The sequence below is a fragment of the Heloderma suspectum genome, chromosome 4, assembly GCF_057233095.1.
Source record: "Heloderma suspectum isolate Gila_16-S chromosome 4, 16-S_ref, whole genome shotgun sequence".
Taxonomy (NCBI): domain Eukaryota; kingdom Metazoa; phylum Chordata; class Lepidosauria; order Squamata; family Helodermatidae; genus Heloderma; species Heloderma suspectum.
The window spans coordinates 20472271-20489731 of record NC_139461.1 but is presented as its reverse complement, the minus strand read 5'-3'; the positions used below and the strand labels follow the sequence as shown (position 1 = coordinate 20489731).

Here is a 17461-nt window from a genome sequence, read left to right as displayed (position 1 = left end):
AGTTATCAGAAAAGACTCCTCTATTTGAAGCCAAGTATTCTCTGTTTGACAGGCTGTCCAGTCCAACCTCAGTTTAAAGGTGAGAAGGAGAAGGGAGAGCAGGAGCCTTGAAGAAGGGGGGGGGCAGGGGCCATCAACAGTAAGCATTCAGACAGTGGACTGAGCAAGGCACACAGGTCACCTGGTCACAGTCTTCCCCATTATGGTGAAATGTATAGTATTTTGATTTAAATATAGTAATTATTTCTAAATGTACATCTATACATATAAATTAGCATATGTTTTTATTGTAGAATTTTATTGTTTTAAACTGTTTCATTATATGCTGTACATCGACCAGAGTGGCTGGGTGACCAGCCAGATGGGCGATTAATAAATTTAATAATAAATAAAATAATAAAAATATGCACAGTTTTTGCAAGTCTGTGTATTTCGTCCTCTTTTTGGTTGATGCATTTCCTCTTTTTGGGTGATGGGTATGTGGACACCCTAAATAAGCAGAGACCAAAACGAATAATAATTAGGGCTGAGCTAAAAGTACTTACTAAATTTGCAGCAAATGCTTTTAGCAGTGCCAGAAATGCTACTCTTTAAATGCCACTGCTTACTAAAATAAAAATTAGTGCTCCCTGTGTGTGTGGAATCAACTACATGTAATCCAGGAAGGAGGAAGCAGCAACGATGGCAAAATGGTAGTAAAGAAGTAGCAGGCTGGGGGAATAATGTCCAGGAGAGAAAAAAAAGATGAGCCTTTATGCAATCCAAGCAGTTTCAGGAGAGACATCCAGTCCACAAAAATCTGAGAATATTTGATGAAGCCCTATCTAGAATACATTTCTACTACGAATGCATTTAGTTCGGTTGTAAGTCATTGTGGGGTTAAATCTTTCTCTTTGTGTACTAGTTAGTTTCAGCCAAAACGTTAATAGTTTAGAAGTCAGAACAATCTGCTAGGATGTAGAGGTCAGAAAGTTTGCTCAGGAAGCAGAAGGTTATAAAGTTCAACAGAAGATCAGGGGAAGAGAGAGAAAACATTTTAACTCGGGAAGCAGAAATGTAGTTGACTGAAATGAACAAGAAACTACCCTCCTTATTGGTTAGAGCTGGGGAGAGAGAGGAAAAAAACAACTAATTTTAGAAGATAAAAGCAAAAGACAGAGAGACAGAGGGGCAGAGTGAGGAGGGGAGAGAGAGAGAAAGGCCAAGTCCTAGAGGGAAGAAAGAGTTAGAGCCACTGGAACTGGAGAACTGATTGAGAGAGTTGAACCAATGATAGTAAGATATTGCTTGGATAAGAGAACTGGATGAAATAGGGACACAGGTTAGCTGGCTACGTTTATCCCTGATTGTTTTTATTACTCTATTGCTCATACGTGAGTGTGTGTGTGTCTGTGTTCATTCAGATTTTAAAACTTTTTCCTATTGACATTTTTCTTCAGTAAAATTTGAACTTTGTTATTTGAAATTAAGTGGTCTTTTTGGGGGGGGCTTACCCACCCCATATCTAACCATATCTAATAGCCAACCATCACTACCTAAAGTAGATACCTAAGACCCTGAGAGTTTTGAGGATGGTCTGGCAGAGGCAGCCAGAGAAATAAAGATTTCCACTTGGTGGCAGGGGGAAAAGTTACAGGAAGGGGAGAGCAAAAAGGCCCACCTGAAGAATGGACAGAAAGGCAAAATTGACAGGGGAGTCAGTTTTCAACTGAACAGAATGTGCATCTGACATGTATGTTCTGGTTCACAGTGCAGGTGAAAGATCTGCAATAGCTTCTTTTTTGAATATGATTTATCTTTGCTTTGAAAATTCAGTGATAAGGGTGGGGGAAGAATGGCTTTTTTTAAAAAAAATCTGTGCTCATTAGTATATGTGCCTTGCCTTGGTCAAAGAAACTGATGATGGAAACTGTTATCTCCCATTTCTAGCACTGTCCTTGTAAGGAAGGATTAAAATTGTGCATTTAACAAGAGAAGATATCAAACAACAGTACTGTTTGCTTTGAAAACACCTATTTTTAAAAATGTCCGAATAAGAGTAAACAGGGCAATATAAATTCTTCAGAGACTTCCGGTCATGGGAAGGAATATTTGTTTTTCTATGTCAGGAAGATTGTTTTTTTTCCTGGCCTAATCTGTATATGTCAGAGGAAGATGCTAACAGCATCTGTAAATCAGTGACGCAGAAATTTTGTAGGCTATGTGTGCTTTTTCACATGCATATCAGGTGTAATTTGAAGTAAGGCTCTGTCATCTCTGTTGTCAGTGTCAGGGCTTGCTTATTTATTTGTATGTATGTATGTATTTATTTATTTACAACTTATATATACCCCTCCACATCTAAACAGATTCTGGAGTGGTGAACATTAAAGATAAAAGGAATAAAACACAATATTATTATTCTTTTTTTTTTTTTAATCAGTTATAAAAACCAATGGCTTGTCAATCAGGAAAGGCTTATTGAAATCAAAATGTCTTCAGCAGGTGCTGGAAACAACACAATGTTGGTGCCTGCCTGATATTTATTTATTTATTTATTTATTTCATTTCTATACTGCCCAATAGCCGAAGCTCTCTGAAGCTGATATCCAGAAGCAGGGAGTTTCAGAGAGAGGGGAAGCTACCACACTGAAGGCTCTATTCCTGGTGGATTCCAACTAGGCCAGAGGTCCACGTGGAACCACCAGGAATGACCTCATATAAAGTAATAAGAAGTAGAGCCCTACTGGATCAGACCAAATGCCCCTCTAGTCCAGCTTAATGGGTCTGGATCCAACCCATTATGTTTGAAGTAACCTGAGGGTTCTGTCTGTGACATCAGATCTGAAGCACCGGCACATAACCCTGCGTCATTGGATCACCCCCATCCCACTGCTTTTGCATAGTCCTCCAACTTGCACCCCATTGTCACTGCCACCACTGCCGCCTGCCCTCTGGAGAGCCATGTTGGATGGAGAAAGTGTCTGGTATGGCTCTTCAGAGAGCCAGCCAAACCCAAACGCCTGGTTCTTAGGTGGTTCCTTCAGGGAGGTGTGTCCCAGGAGATGGTCTGTGGTACAGGCCTCCAGGGCTGGAAATGAAATGTCTGGAATCTAATGGGTGTGTGTGTGTGTGGGGGGGGAGGCCTACAACATTTGAGGTGAAGTGATATGAAGGTTCTACCTGTGACTTTGTATTAGTGATGGCTCCTTCATATGCAAAAGTCACCACTTGAATCTGCAGCCAGAGATGTGTGAAGATAGCCTTGAGGCAGTGAAGACATTTGAGTGACAGCTGCTCTAGTCACATAATAAAGAAAAGCAAAACACCCTTCTCACCAGATGGAGTTATATGTTCGGTTCTGCACTGTACAGGCACCATCTTGAGAGCTACCAAGCTTGCTGGTGCTCAGAACAGTAGGGTGGCTTTAGCTAATAAAGTATAAGCTCTCATATGGGGGGAAAAGCATTTCCAGAATCAGAGTGTGAGGGGGAAGGGTTTACTCTCTCCCCTCCATTCATTCATTCCCAGATGTACTCAGCCACACCGTGAGTGGTCAGCAGGCAATCTTCTGTGGGGGTGAACAAATTGCAAGTTTTTTTTTTAATCTTACCTTATATATAAGGGTTTTTTTTCCCTTGCGTTATCAGCAAAAATAATCCTTCCCACTGCTTCAAGCCAATCAGGAGGAGTTCCACCCTTAAAGGCAGCCTAAATATTATTTTAAATTTTTTTAAAAAGGTACCCCCCCAAAAAAAATGCCCCTGGGAGCAATGCTACATCATGATGTAGTGCAACCATCCTCAGCATGCTATCTTCAAGATGTGTTGGACTACAACTCCTATAATCACAATTATGGGAGTTGTAGTCCAACATGTCTCAAGGGCACCAGGTTGGGGAAGGCTGGTGTAACAGCAGTTTATCCCAGGAATGTGACTGGAGTGGCCATTTTAAATGGTGGTAAAGCTGTCGTTTTTCATTTAAAAAAATCAGGGAGAACCCTTCAGCAACCTCATATTTAAGATAAGATTAAAATTTTGGAGATTGCCCACCACTACCACCTGGAAAGACACCAAATACCCACCCACAAACTTTAACTGGGGGTGCGGAGAATGGTTCAGGAAAATTGGGTGGGGATATTTGGCCCAGCCCTATCAGTGACACAACTGAATTTACAGCACCCTTGACTGCCCTTCAAAATGGCCATTTCCCTCAGGTCAGGAATGTTTTGCTTCAGTTATGCATTTGAATTCCTCATCCCTGGAGTCACAGAATACTGCAGTTTGGGGAGAGAGATATTCTATGAGATCTGTGTGCACATGTGTGAGGTGGGGGGAAGACCCAACTGCAGACTCTTTCTGCGCTCCCTTATCTTTCTCCCATAACAGTATCATAATAAAGAGTGCTGTGCCTAAAATTTCTCCCACATTTCCCCCGCACTATTCTCATTCAATTCAACTGAAAAGAATTTGCTTTCAAAAAGAAATTCAAAGGAGGATAAATTTTGGATAAATTTTCATGGGTTGGGTTTGGGGTTCTTGTGATTACCTCACTTAGGAGGTGGCTGAGGAGCATGCATGAGTGTCCTGTCTGTCATCATACAGTGATCTCTGTGGCAGCCTGTAGCCTCCTTGGTTTCCTGCACTCAATTAAAGCCATCATGATGATGACATTGTGAGGCAATTCCTCCCAAGGGTTTTTTTTTCCAGTGTGCAGGTGGCCTGGGAGGCTGCACAGCAATAGAAAGTTGTGTAACACAGAGAGAAAACACACACAGCACCCTCGGCCACCTCACAATGATTAGGGAAGCTCAAAAACCAAAAGAAATTCAAAATTCTGCCTCAGAAAAGTGGAAGCCTCAACATAATTGATGCTGTTGCCACTTGCAGGAGCAGTGAAATAAACCAAAAACCCTGAGAGAAAAAAGGAAAGACCTGTGCTACGACCCCTGCCAGTAGTGAGCCCTATCTGTGAGAAATTGTTGGAGAATTTCTCCTCCCCTAGGAGAAATTCAGTGAAATTATCCCCCCAATTTCTCTGCCCACAAATAGGCTTGAGAATTTTGAGAGGCCATTTGTGCACAGCTCTAATAATAAGCCACTTCACCTCAGGGCCAAATGTGATGTGATATTCCTTCTGGCTTTGGACATGGAGGGAGCAATCCTATGTCTGCTAGTCAGTGGCTAGTTGGCCATAGGTTATGTGGGTTTCCAGGAACTGACCTCAGAAGAGGAGCATGGACTGGCGAAAACCGAGTGTTCCAGGGGGCATTCTGGGGGGTGTTCCGGGGCAAGGAAGGCGGAAATGCTGGTACGGCACATTCTATGTGTCATCTGGCAGCCTCCTCCCCTGCTCTGCCTTCCTGCAGCCAGACAGCTGAAATCGGCTATCTAGCTGAAAATTCTGGGTGGGTGAAGTGCAGAGGGGATGATCCCCTCCGTGCTTCTCCTGCCCAGCATTGGATAAGTGTTCGGAGGTGGCCGCCTATCCCCATAGGATTGTGCTCTTAATATGCTTTTTTCCTTCTTTTTTTTTAAAAAATATAGACAATAGCCATTGTAGGAATGCTGTGGGTAATGATGAAGATCACAGCCAATGAGGAAAGGGAGGTTAATCCTTTTATTCTCTGCTACCAGGGCTGGCCCTGCCATTAGGCCAAGTGAGGCAACTGCCTCACGTAGATGGTTTTGTATGTCATGAAAGGGCACAAACGGTTTGTAGGGATGGATGAAATTTTTGCTCAGCTTGTTTGTTTGTAAGAACTTATCAAAATTCACAAATTTCTTCATATATGTCCCAGAAAGTAGTTGAGTTTAAAATAAAGAAAGAAAATCAAATGTGGGTGAAAGCAAATCCGACAGATTTGTCCATTCAGGATGAGGCCTTGACTGTTCAGCTCTTTAAGGTCTGTGTTTGAATCCCTATGTATTCAACCATGCTGAATTAGGGTTTCCACTTCTTTTTCTGGCAGGCTCCTCATCTTTAATAGCTATAAGACAGGGAGGTACAATATGACCATCTAAGTGTTGGGAATAGGTGTACCTTGCATTTGGCTGGTGCAAATGATTGAGAATTTCATTGTGGTTCGTTTTTTTTATAAGAATCTAGCCAAATTTGAAAATTTCTTCATAAATGAGATGGAAATAACTTGAGAGAAAAAAAAATGTGGGAGAAAGCAAAATTGACACATTCATCTGCCCATTCCTATTTGTTAGTTATTTAATTTATTTTTGTTGTATTTGTTTTACTCCCAGGGACAGGTGCTTGTGGGGTCTTCTGCCTCAGGGATCAAAATAATTTGGCCGCTCTTGGATCGTATTCCCCTTGACTTGGGATGGCACCATTTGTGATTCCACCTCAGGCAACAAAATGTTTTGGGTCAGCCCTGCCTGCCAGAGCCCTCATGAAAATCACTTCCCCAAAACAGAGCTCCTTGAAAAGAAGGCCTGATATTAACAGCAACAACAACTCACTAAGTGTGATCAGCCCCTTTTAGCAGCCTTTTTCTCCTACACCTCTCACTGTGAAGTCCACTTCATGCTCTTCTCTTAGCACACGTGGCCCCTGACTTCAGTTCTTAAGTACACACCAGTTTTGAGGAGAGACACCAGAGAGAAAAACCACTTCACACACGACAGACTTAATGTCAAGATCCATTTTGCTCGTTCCAGCAAACTTTGCTTAGAAAAGTAGAGACTCAATTATCTTTGTCCCTCTAGGTCAATGCTTATTATACACCTTGGTCCTTTGAGGAGGGAGAGAAGTTAAACTTCCTGTTCTATGCCTGATTGACAGAATATAAATAGCTTTATATGGTCCTGCATTTTAGCTTGAAATGACATGACTCATTCTCTTATACCCAGAGGTCTTTAGTTCAACGAATAGTTGGGGCAGCTGCCAAGCATATAAAAGAATGCTCAGAAGAGAGTACCTAACTCCTCAGAAACCCATTATCCTTTAGGTTATCTTCTTTTAAAAAAGAAGCATCTAGTACAGTGGTTATCAAGCTTCCTACATTCAAAGAACTCTTTCTTCAAAGATTTATTTTTTCCTGTGAGGAACCCCTGTACATCATCCATGGACCTCTTCTCAGGTCCAGCCTGCGTGTCACCTTAGCTATGATGTTCTGTCCTGGGTGCAGGGTTGTTGTCCTCATAAGTTGCCAGAAAGCTCCCCCCCATTCCATGTCAGCACCCCAGCATGGCGGTGTAGGGAAGCTTCAATGATTTCTCACCCTCTATGCTTAGAGCGGCTACGTACGTGTCACCAAAAAAGAGGATGTGCATCACCCCAAAAAAGGAATAAAAGAGGGCATATATTTGCGTAATATTTGCATGTGCTAATTTATATACCTACATGTATATATACAAATAATTACTATAATTTAAATAGAAGTACAGATCACCATTATGGGGAAGACTGCAACCAGGCAAACTGTATGCCTAATCAGTCTGCTGTCCAGGTGCTAACTCTGGATGGGCAACTTCAAGGCCCCTTCAAGCTCTCCCTTCTGATGGTTCCTTATCTTTAAACCAGATTTGGGCCAGATAACCTTCCAGGCAGAGGAAGGATATCTTCACCTGGCTATCCTACAGGTAGGACACCTGGCTATCCTACCTCTGTGGTGCCCAAAGTGCAGTGAGGACCCCCATGGCTACAATTTGTATTGTTAAAAATTGTGTTATTAATTTCAAAAGGAACTTATGGCAATGCAAATTGCAGGTCTACATTGGTGCACCCCCCACACACACACATTGGTTCTGCAGTGGCAGGCAAAGGATTCACACACACACACACACACACACACACACACACACACGGGTCTCAATCTGGATCAGGGCACTGACAACTTGTGAAAGAAAGACCCTGCACTCAAAGCCAAGAACTACAAAGCTAAGTGTAGCCTGGCCCTCATTGCAGAACATTCTGGGAAATGTCCCAGGCTGTGCAAAGAGTGGGGTGGGATGGGATCGGAGCCATCCCATTTCTTTTAATGCAGACTTAAAAAACAACAACCCATCCCTCTCCTTTTCAATGGCCATAATTCAGTCCATCCAATTTCTTTGTTTTTCCTCTTTGAAACTATTCCACTTCCTTTCCCCATCAACTTGAAATGATGGCCATAGGATGTACTCTCTGCTTCATCCATAGGTTTTTGTGTAAGGGAAAGATCCCATCCAATTAACGCAATGGCAAACCCTTGGACATTAAACACTATTATGATTTCCAGGTTTCAGTTTGTTGTGTATTTTGTCACTGCTCTGATTTTTATCCTCCCTCATGTTCAAAAGAGTTCTCATATTCTCAGGAACTGCATCGAGAAGAGTTTAAACCTTCTTAAAAAATGCCCCTCCCGGTTTCCCCTGGCTTTAAAGTTTGCTCCAAGTACAGGCTGCTGATTAAAAAGAAGAGATGTGAGACCTTGATAAATATTGCAAAGAAGATAATCATTTTCTCCTCAATACTTCAATCTTTTCTGCTGAGGGACTGCTTCATTACAGTCTACAGAAAATATGAGAGCGTTGGGGAAGGAATGAGAAATTTTCCAGTCAATTAGGAGGGAAAAGGTAACGCCACACAGTCTTACTGTGCTAACAACACCATAGGGCAAGCTTCAGATCAAGGGGTTGGAGAAAGTTACAGTATCTGGGCCGCTTCAGCTTAGGAAAAAGGTGAGTAAGTGGGGACATGATAGAGCAGTATGCATAGTGCAGAGTAGGGATGTCAGAGAAATCCACAATGGTACCAAATGAGTTTGGATTTTCATGAATCCAACCCATGGATTCTGCACCGGATTGGCTTTTCCCCTGTCGGACGAATTCTGCGGACTTGTGGACTGGTTCTTCTAACTTTTCTGATTTTGTGCAAATTTCATCACTGAAAAATTTGCAAAATAAAAAAACTGCCCAAACATTAACATTTCCCCCATAAGCTAAAGCATGAAAATGCACATTTCAGGGGAATTTGCACATTTTTGCATGTGCACATTTGCATAGCTGTGAATCTGCGCAATTGTGAATTTGCCCAAATCGGAAACAAAAAAATCTGATTCTGTCAATGGGAGGGTGATAGAACAGAAGGCACCTGACAATCTGCGAAACACAGGTGGAATGGATTTTACATCATTTGTACATCCCTAGTGTAGAGGAAGTGAATTTTTGAAGAAGAGTTTCACTACAGAACTGAGAGTGAAATCCTGTACTTGAGTTCCATCAACAGAGGTGCAGGTAGGGCTGAATTTGGGGGCCAAAGTCCAGGGCCCATAGCCCAGCCCCCTCAATGACCACTCAGAGAGCAGCAGGTACTGAGGGAATCAGGACAGCAGAAGAAAATGCTCACTTGATTCCTGTAGTCATGATGGTGCTATGATTTTAAAATGAGTTTGAATGCAAAATTGTACATGATCAGTGTTTGTTTTTTTAAATCAGGCTTGGCAAACATTTTGTTGTTGTTCTGATGTACCAGGAATGTAGAAACTGTTGCAAGGCATAGAATGGAGTTGGCAGGGGGAAGGAGAAGCATTAAGTGTATGCCTCACATTGGAAGTAATACACATAGCTATCTAAAGCCAGCCCCCCCATAAGATCATTAGGTCCAGGGTCTAAAACAGGGGTGGGCAACACACAACCCATGGAGTGCCTGCAGCCCATCCTCCCCCCAGTGCAGCAGCCACTAACCCCATTGCTCCCTGCCACCTTATTTAAAAAAGTAAGACAGAAAAAGACATGGCCTGCTACCAAAATTCTGTGGCAAACTGTTGCAGAGGCTTAGAATGAACAAAACTAAGCAGCTATGGAAACCTAGAATGGACAGATTTAGCTTGGTTTCGCCCTTTCCCCTCTTTCTTTTTTTTTGCAGCATGGAGTGGCAGTGGGGGAAGTGCAGCCTGCGGCAGGTTGGGAGGTGGAAATTGGCCCCCAGATTGTCAGCAGCTGCCCGCACCTGGCCTAAAATTACTTAGCTGCACCACTGTCCATCAACTAAGAGGCTATGGGATTTGGCGGAAGCCCGACCGTATCCACAGAATGCCAGATACAGCACCACCATGACAGATAATGCTGGTGGAACACCCCTGATAACACCGGTGGAAGACTGTGCCTGGCGGAACGGCTAACAAGCGGCAGAGTTATAGGCAGGATGGGACTGGCACAGGGGAGGACTTTACATATTTTGTTGGTTACCTTACCTGCCTCTGGTTTTCGGTTTCCAGCCTCAGTCTAGCTTCTACGCATCTTCGGGTCTCTAAGAAGGCTTGGCGTTGGGCTCGGTCTGATAGGTAGCTGATGAAGATCCCAGCGGTGTTCATGCACATAAATAAAACCGCTTGAGCTGCTGTCTGGAAGAAACAAGAAGAGGACACTTAAATGAGATGGCTATAGCACTCACACACACACACACACACACACGCACACCCTTTATAAATGAAGGCTGTGAACTGATAATATAACTTTTAGTTCATCAACCATCCTTTAATCAATTAATGTAAATCAATCTGCACATTAGCAAAGGCTTACCCTAGGTGCCTTTTTGAGATACTGAAGAAAGTGCTAAAAGACTTAGGGCACAATCCTATTCAGATAGGCGTCCGCCTCTGAACTCGGAGGCAACCACCTATCCAAAGCAGCAGGGCAGGAGAAGCACAGAGGGGATTGTTCCCTGCCCTGCACTTCTCCTGCCCTGCATTTTCAGCTAGACAGCCTATTGCAGCTGTCTAGCTGTGGGAGAGGAGAGCAGGGGAGGAGGTTGCTGTACAACACATAGGATGTGCCGTACAGGCATTTCCACCCTCCCTGCCCCAGAACGCCCCCAGCCATGCCCCTTTCTGGCTTCTCCGTGCTCCTCTTGTGAGTGCGGAGCAGGGCGGTTTTGTGCACTGCCTGTGAGGCAGCACACAAGTGGTGGGAGGTCCATCCTCCAGGAACCGACCTCGGAGCATGGGCTCTGACGTCGGTTCCTGGAAAACCAGATATCCTATGGCCATCTAGCCGCTGTCTACGGCCATAGGATTGCTCCCTCCATGGTGTAATAAACACAACCTACTACTTATTCTTAGCATAGTTACCACTGGTTTCATTCCCTTGAACCAAAAACTAAGAGACCCCAGACAAGTGTGCTCTTGCCTGAGAATCCCACAAAGTAAAACTGAAACCGCACTGATGAATCAACTGAAGCTTTAGTTCATTAATCTACGAAATAAATCTTGCATATTTGTCTCTATAGAGTCGGATATATACACACATCACACACCCTTCCTTCAGATAACTCTCTCATGTGAGGTAGGTTAGACTGAGAGTGACTGGCCAAACAGCACACAGTGAGCTTTGTGACTGAACAGGACTCAGGTCCATCTGATCTGTCCGTCCGTCTGTCCATCTATCTGAAAGTACTTTATCAGAGAGTACTATCCTGCTTGTGGGCTTCCCATAGGCATCTGGATGGCCACTGTAGGAAACAGGATGTCTGCTAGCCACAATGGCTGTATGCTACCTCCAGTATCAGAGACAGTATGCTGGGGAGGACATGAGTGGGAGGGTACTATCTTGGCTGGTGTCAAGGGTAGGAATGTTTGGGCACCTGCCAAGGGCCCACAAACCAGCAGGGGCCCACTGACAAGACCCCCCTGGAGCTGCTCCTCCTCTTCACCATGGCAACCTGCTTGTCCACTTGCCTCTCCCTGTGGCCCAGACAATGGTGATGGTGAGAAGGAGGAGCAGCAGATGCCACTGCCAGCTTGCTCCTGGCTCCCTGCCTGTCATCCGAGCAAGCAGGAGCAATAATGGGAAAGAGGAGAAGGAGAAAGAGCAGCTGATGGTAATGGCAGTGAGAAGGTGGGCTTACTTGAGGGAGGGGACCATTGAGGGTGTCTTGACCAAGGGCCCTCAAAAGCCTGGGGCCGGAACTGGGCACTATTGCATTCATGTCCTCCTTGTGATTTTCTCACAGGCAGCTGGTTGGCCTCTGTGTGAACATAATACTGGATGAGATAGACTCTTGGACAGATCCAGCATGGCACTTCTTCTGTTCTTATGAGTGCTGGACTAGCAGAGCCCTTCTTATTTTCTTATCTATCTAGCTCTCTGGATGCACATCTAGACTGCCAAGAGTTAGAACTGACTGCAAGAACAGCAGCTTAAAGAAATAAAATAATCTGTAGGATCTCTATTAAAGGCAATGAAACATACGATGCTCTCTCTGCCTTGAGGAAGAAAAAGGCAGCAATCACGGGCATTAAACTTTCACTGAACCACAGATGATGTTTGCAAGAGATGAGTCACAGCACTGGAGTCAGGAATGATTACGAAGATAATTAACCATTTTTTATTTTTATTGCAGAACATCTTCTCTGAAATGAAAGATGTTGCGGTAGCGACCCATTTCCCAATTTAGCGTAACAGTGGCGAAGGAGATCAGAGGAGACTATACATTGCTATAAGCATTTGTCATTGTTATTATTATTGTCATTGAATTATTTTTGGTAATAAGGAACACTAGGCAAGTTCACACTTAACATTTTCCATCTTGAAGTACCCATGTCTGACTTTATTCCTTTGGGTAGCTGTTTTCTTTTTGCCTAACTCTTAAGTTATGAACAAAGCTGTGTTTTCTTCAGTTGCACAAAAGTACAGAGAAGCTACAGTAATTGATATCAACCACATGATTCAGCATCGTGAATTTGTTTTGGCTTTCATTTTTGAAAAATGACAGCAACATCTCAAGTTTCTAGCCTTCAGTTTCTAACCTTCTAGCCTTGCAAAGATAAGATTTAAACCAGGGCTGTGCACCACTTCGGCCCAAAGCCCAAGTCGAGGCGGGCTGCTTCAGGTCACTTTGAGCCCCTTCCGAGGTTGAGCGGAGGGGGCACGAAGCAACCTGGAGTAGGGCCGGGAGCCCTCTGAAGCACTTGGGGCATTTCGGAGCTTTGGCACCGCCGGCCCGGCCATGCCTGCGCCTCCAGGTCCTTACCCAAGAGCCACCCATCACCATTGCTGCCGCCACCTCCACCGCCATCATCACCTCTGGCACTGCCTCCGGCACCATGCTGCTGCCATTGCTGCCACTGTTGTCACCGCTGCCAGCTCCTGAGGCCCGGTTGCGTGCCAGCTCTGATTGCAGGGAGTTGCCATTTGAAACATGGCGACCCCCTACAATAAGAGCTGGTGCACATCCAGACCTCAGGAGCTGGTGGCAGCGATGGAGGAGGAGGTGGTGTCAGGATTCCTTTTGCCCCTGCTGAACTTCAAAGGCCAAATCAAAACACAGACAAGAGGCTTCAATCTACAGCTTTTAACCCAATTACTTCAATGGGTCATACAGATGCAAATTGTCAGTGACTCACAGTCTACAAAGGAAATGCCTTCAGGGAGTTCAAAAGAAAGCTACGAAAGTTGCACACCATTGGAAGTAAAGGCAGGCTCAGTATCCTAACTTAAGGGGTGGGGGGAGATCTCCCTCTCTCTCGTGAGGCCTCTAAGCGCAGCTGTTCATGCCGGGCCAATTGGGCAGACCATCTAAGCTCCACCCCTGCCAGCTCTCTCTTGGCTCTGTGTCTGCGCCTGGCATCTAAGAATTCAGGTTCTACAAGCCCCACCTCTCCCTGCTCGCTATCTCTCACAGGGGTGTGTGAAGAGGGGCCCTCTCTGTCCAGCTGGGCCTTTGAAGCCCGAGGAGTCCGCCTATCCATCTGTGTACAAGCCTGGGAAACTTCCTCCCCCATGTCTTGTGATTCTTCTTCAGAATCACTCCCTGTGCTCAGAGGCAACCCTGACTGGTGGTGGTGGAGGAGGTGGTGACAGAGGAGGAGGAAGAGGAGGAGGAGGCAGCAAAGTAAGGAGCTGGGGTTTGTATGGGGGTGTCAGGGGGCAAAGCGCTTTGGGTTTCAGGGCTGAGTTGGGTCGCCCCCCCCCGAATCCGCCCAAGCCGAATAGGGCCTGCCTCCAAAGCCATGAAGCGGCTTCTGAGTAGGATCAGGGAGTCCCTGCACAGCTCTACTTTAAACTGTGTGGACCAATTCCACACAAAACCTCTGAAACTGGAGTGGGCTTTGTAGGATTTTGAGTGCTCATGGAATTCATAAACTTCTTTTTGGTGTTGTTGTTACTTACCCCCCTTAAATCAATATCACTATGATATTTTTGACCTTTAGGGGCAACCTGTTAAAATGTTGTTAGTGTGACTTCCTAGAGTTTATGGTTTTATATACTGCTTCAGTTTCTAAAACCTAATGGGTTGGGTGGGGCGGTGGGTGGAAGCATCTTGTCCCTAGCACACATGCATGTAAATGCATGGACATGAATACTAATTAAGCCTGAGATGGTTCCAAGAAGAAGTAGGAAATCAAAACAAACAAAAAGCATTCAAACGACAGAAATGTATTTGCAAAACTGCTGAAAATGGGAGATGCTTTAAGACATGAATATGAAAGTGTCAGTAATTTTGACTCTGCTCTTCCACCAATTCACTGTCAGGGCCTAACTGGGTCAGACCTCCAAGTGTTCAGGTTGCAAGGTCCATCTGTATGGATACTGATTGCCAGTCCAATGGGCCTAGGTGAGTAGTGTGGTCCAGGCCCTCCACAGGTCAGGTTTCAGAGGTGACTGTCGAAGGAGCCAGAGCCAAGTAACATAGTTCAAGACAGGCAAGAGGTCAAGTTCCAAAAGCAGTAACTGATGTTCTGAAGGGCTGGAGGTAAGTGATGCAGTCTACTACAGGCAGACCATTTGAGTCCCAAAAGGGGGCTCAGGAGGGATATGTAGAGCAACTACTTTGGCAGACTACTCACTTAGACTACATAGCAGTTATATAACACCAGCTGGGTTCCTATTGGCTCCCTAGATCATAGGTTGGGTCTACAGAACAGCAAGGATTGGGGCACCTGTTCATAGGAACATAGGAAGCTGCCTTATGCTGAGTCAGACCATTAGAACATCTAGGCTGGTATTGTCGACACTGGCTGGCAGCAGCTCTCCAGGGGTTCAGGCAGGAGTTTGCCCTGCCCTTCCTGGAGATGCCAGGGATTGAACTTTGGACCTTCTGCATTCAGAGCAGATGCTCTACCCACTGAGCTACGATCCCAGCCATGAACTGCCTGGGCAGTACAGAGAACAAGGTGTCTGGGCCCTAGCGCTAGATTGCCCAGTTGAAGTCCTCTGGTGCCATATATTCACTCAGCAGATGGAAAGAATGATGGCCAACGCAGTCTACCCAAGGGAGGGAGTTAGATGGGTGTACAGAAATGAACTGCTACTTTATACTTTCGGGAGCCAGTGGTGTGTATCGGTTAGAGTGTTGGAACAGGACTGCAGAGACCCGAGTTCTAATCCTCACTCAGCCATGAAGCTCGCCGGGTGACTTTGGGCCAGTCACTGACTCTCAGCCTAACCTACCTCACAGGGTTCTTCTGAGGATAAAATACAGAGGAGGAGGAGTTCCTTGCAAGCGGAAAAAAGGTGAGCAAAAAAGGTGTAACGACAGCAGCAGCAACAGCCATTTTAATACAACCCTCCCAAATTTCAGTTATTACAAGGCTCACAAGCCCATATAGCTTCCCATGTGGGCTTTACTCCCATGAGTATATACCAGACTTACCCAACCTAGTACTCTTCAGGTGTGTTGGGACTCCAATGCCAACAATCCCCTGCCAGCATGTCCATTGGCCACAGTGGCTGGGGATGATGGGAGCGCCAATCCAACACTTCTGGAAGCACCAGGTTGGAGAAAGCTAGAATATGCTACTAGAACAAAGATAAATAGTACAAGATGAGTTTGTTAAACACTTTGGTCAAGCACTTTAGGGGAGATTAAACAAATAAAGTACAATGTGAAGTTTTAAAGATAATTTGGATAGGACAGAGAGGAACTGCCGCATCACATCTTCTTGTGCTGAGGTTATTCTGTTTTATCATGTTCCAGGTTTATACACTCCTCATTAAATCTAAAATTGGTTCATCAACTTTGTCTCTCAGGCATCTTTGCTGTATGCTTCTCCCACCTCCCCCACCGCTAGATTGGTAAAATAAATATTAACTTGTTCCTTTTCCCCTAATTTAGTGCTCTGACACATGCATGGAGATACATAAGATATAAATAGGTCCTTATTACAGCATGTCTGAAATTTCGCTCTGTGCTTGTAACTGGAACATTTACCAAACATTTGTCAGAAACAAGACAAAGAAGCTTTTAAAATACAGAATATTGGAACTTAGGGCCAAAACAGACATTACTTTTTACCATCTAGAGTAGGTGCAGGGCCCTGATCTGGATCGAGACCCTAGCAAGGTGATGGGGGGGGAGGGGGCTGTAATATTTCCCTCTGCAATGGGCCTGATTCAGATCAGGGGGTCCACCCTGCAATTTCTATTGCAAAAATGAAAAAGTGGTGATAAAACAATAGTAGTAGCAAATCCATAAAGGAATTAGAGTGCCTCTGAGCTCAAGCTCAACACAGGGATTTGTTTTCAGTGCCACAAAAAAAGTAACAGGGTCACACACAACAAACATTCTTCCATCTTACCAACCTTATTTAGAAGAGGGTGACCCTTTTAGTTTTTGCTATTATTGGGCAACTGGGAGTCAGAAACCCTTGGTAATCTACTGCAAATCTGTCAGTCTACCCTCTGTCCACCCCTCCTCTGTGACATTTGAGAACCACTTGCCCTCTCTAGAGAACAGACAGAAACTAACCAGATCGATCATATTAAGTCACATTATCAATTTTCTAGAAGCTAAGAGCTCTTATCTCCTTTGAATCCACAAAGAAGCAAAATGACAGATCAAATCAAATTTACATTTACAAGATATCCTTCATGCTGGGACCTTGTTGAAGCACTTAGCAAAGTCAATATTAAAAACAAAACAGCCTGCACGAAAGTCAAGGGAGTGTGAGTGAACCAAAGTCAAGCAGGTAAGATAATTTCATATTTGAAAATGGCCCTTAATGCAATGCGATTCATTTTTTATCTCCAGCGTGTCAGGCAGTGGATAGCAAGAGCATCTCTAGATGAGATTACAAAGAAAAAGAAAAAGAAACAAGAAACAGTGTTTTGAACAGCACAGAAGGCAGAAAAGTTCTGGCAAAGAAGACTTCATATGTGTAAGCTCACACAATGGCTGAGATCCAAAGTGGGGATTGGTGGCCCAGGTCAGAACTAGGCTTGGCAAACACAGCCATTTCTCAAAAAATAAAATAAAATAAAAATCAGAAAATAGGCTTGTTTTTTTGAACCCATTCCAAAATTTGGAAGCTCTGCTGCACTGCTGGTCATCAAGGGTGCAACAGGGCTATTTTTCTCCCTTTCTCATAATACTGGAACCCGGGGTCATCCCATGAAGGTGATTGGTGGGAGATTCAGGACAGAGAAAAGGAAGCACTCCTTCACACAGCACAGAGTTAAACTATGGAATTTGCTACCACAAGATGTAATGATGGCCACCAATTTGGATGGCTTTAAAAGGAATCACAGCCCCTCTGGAACTGGAGTCACCA

General features: G+C 44.5%; 1 protein-coding gene across 1 annotated transcript in view; it reads right to left on the bottom strand.

Moving 5' to 3' along the window:
* ADCY8 (adenylate cyclase 8) overlaps positions 1-17461 on the bottom strand; it is a 174934-nt gene that overhangs the window by 114008 nt on the left and 43465 nt on the right. The window contains exon 2 of the mRNA XM_084848791.1: positions 10166-10315. Within this exon, the coding sequence (XP_084704917.1) occupies positions 10166-10315 (150 nt within the window). The remainder of the gene's footprint in view (positions 1-10165; positions 10316-17461) is intronic.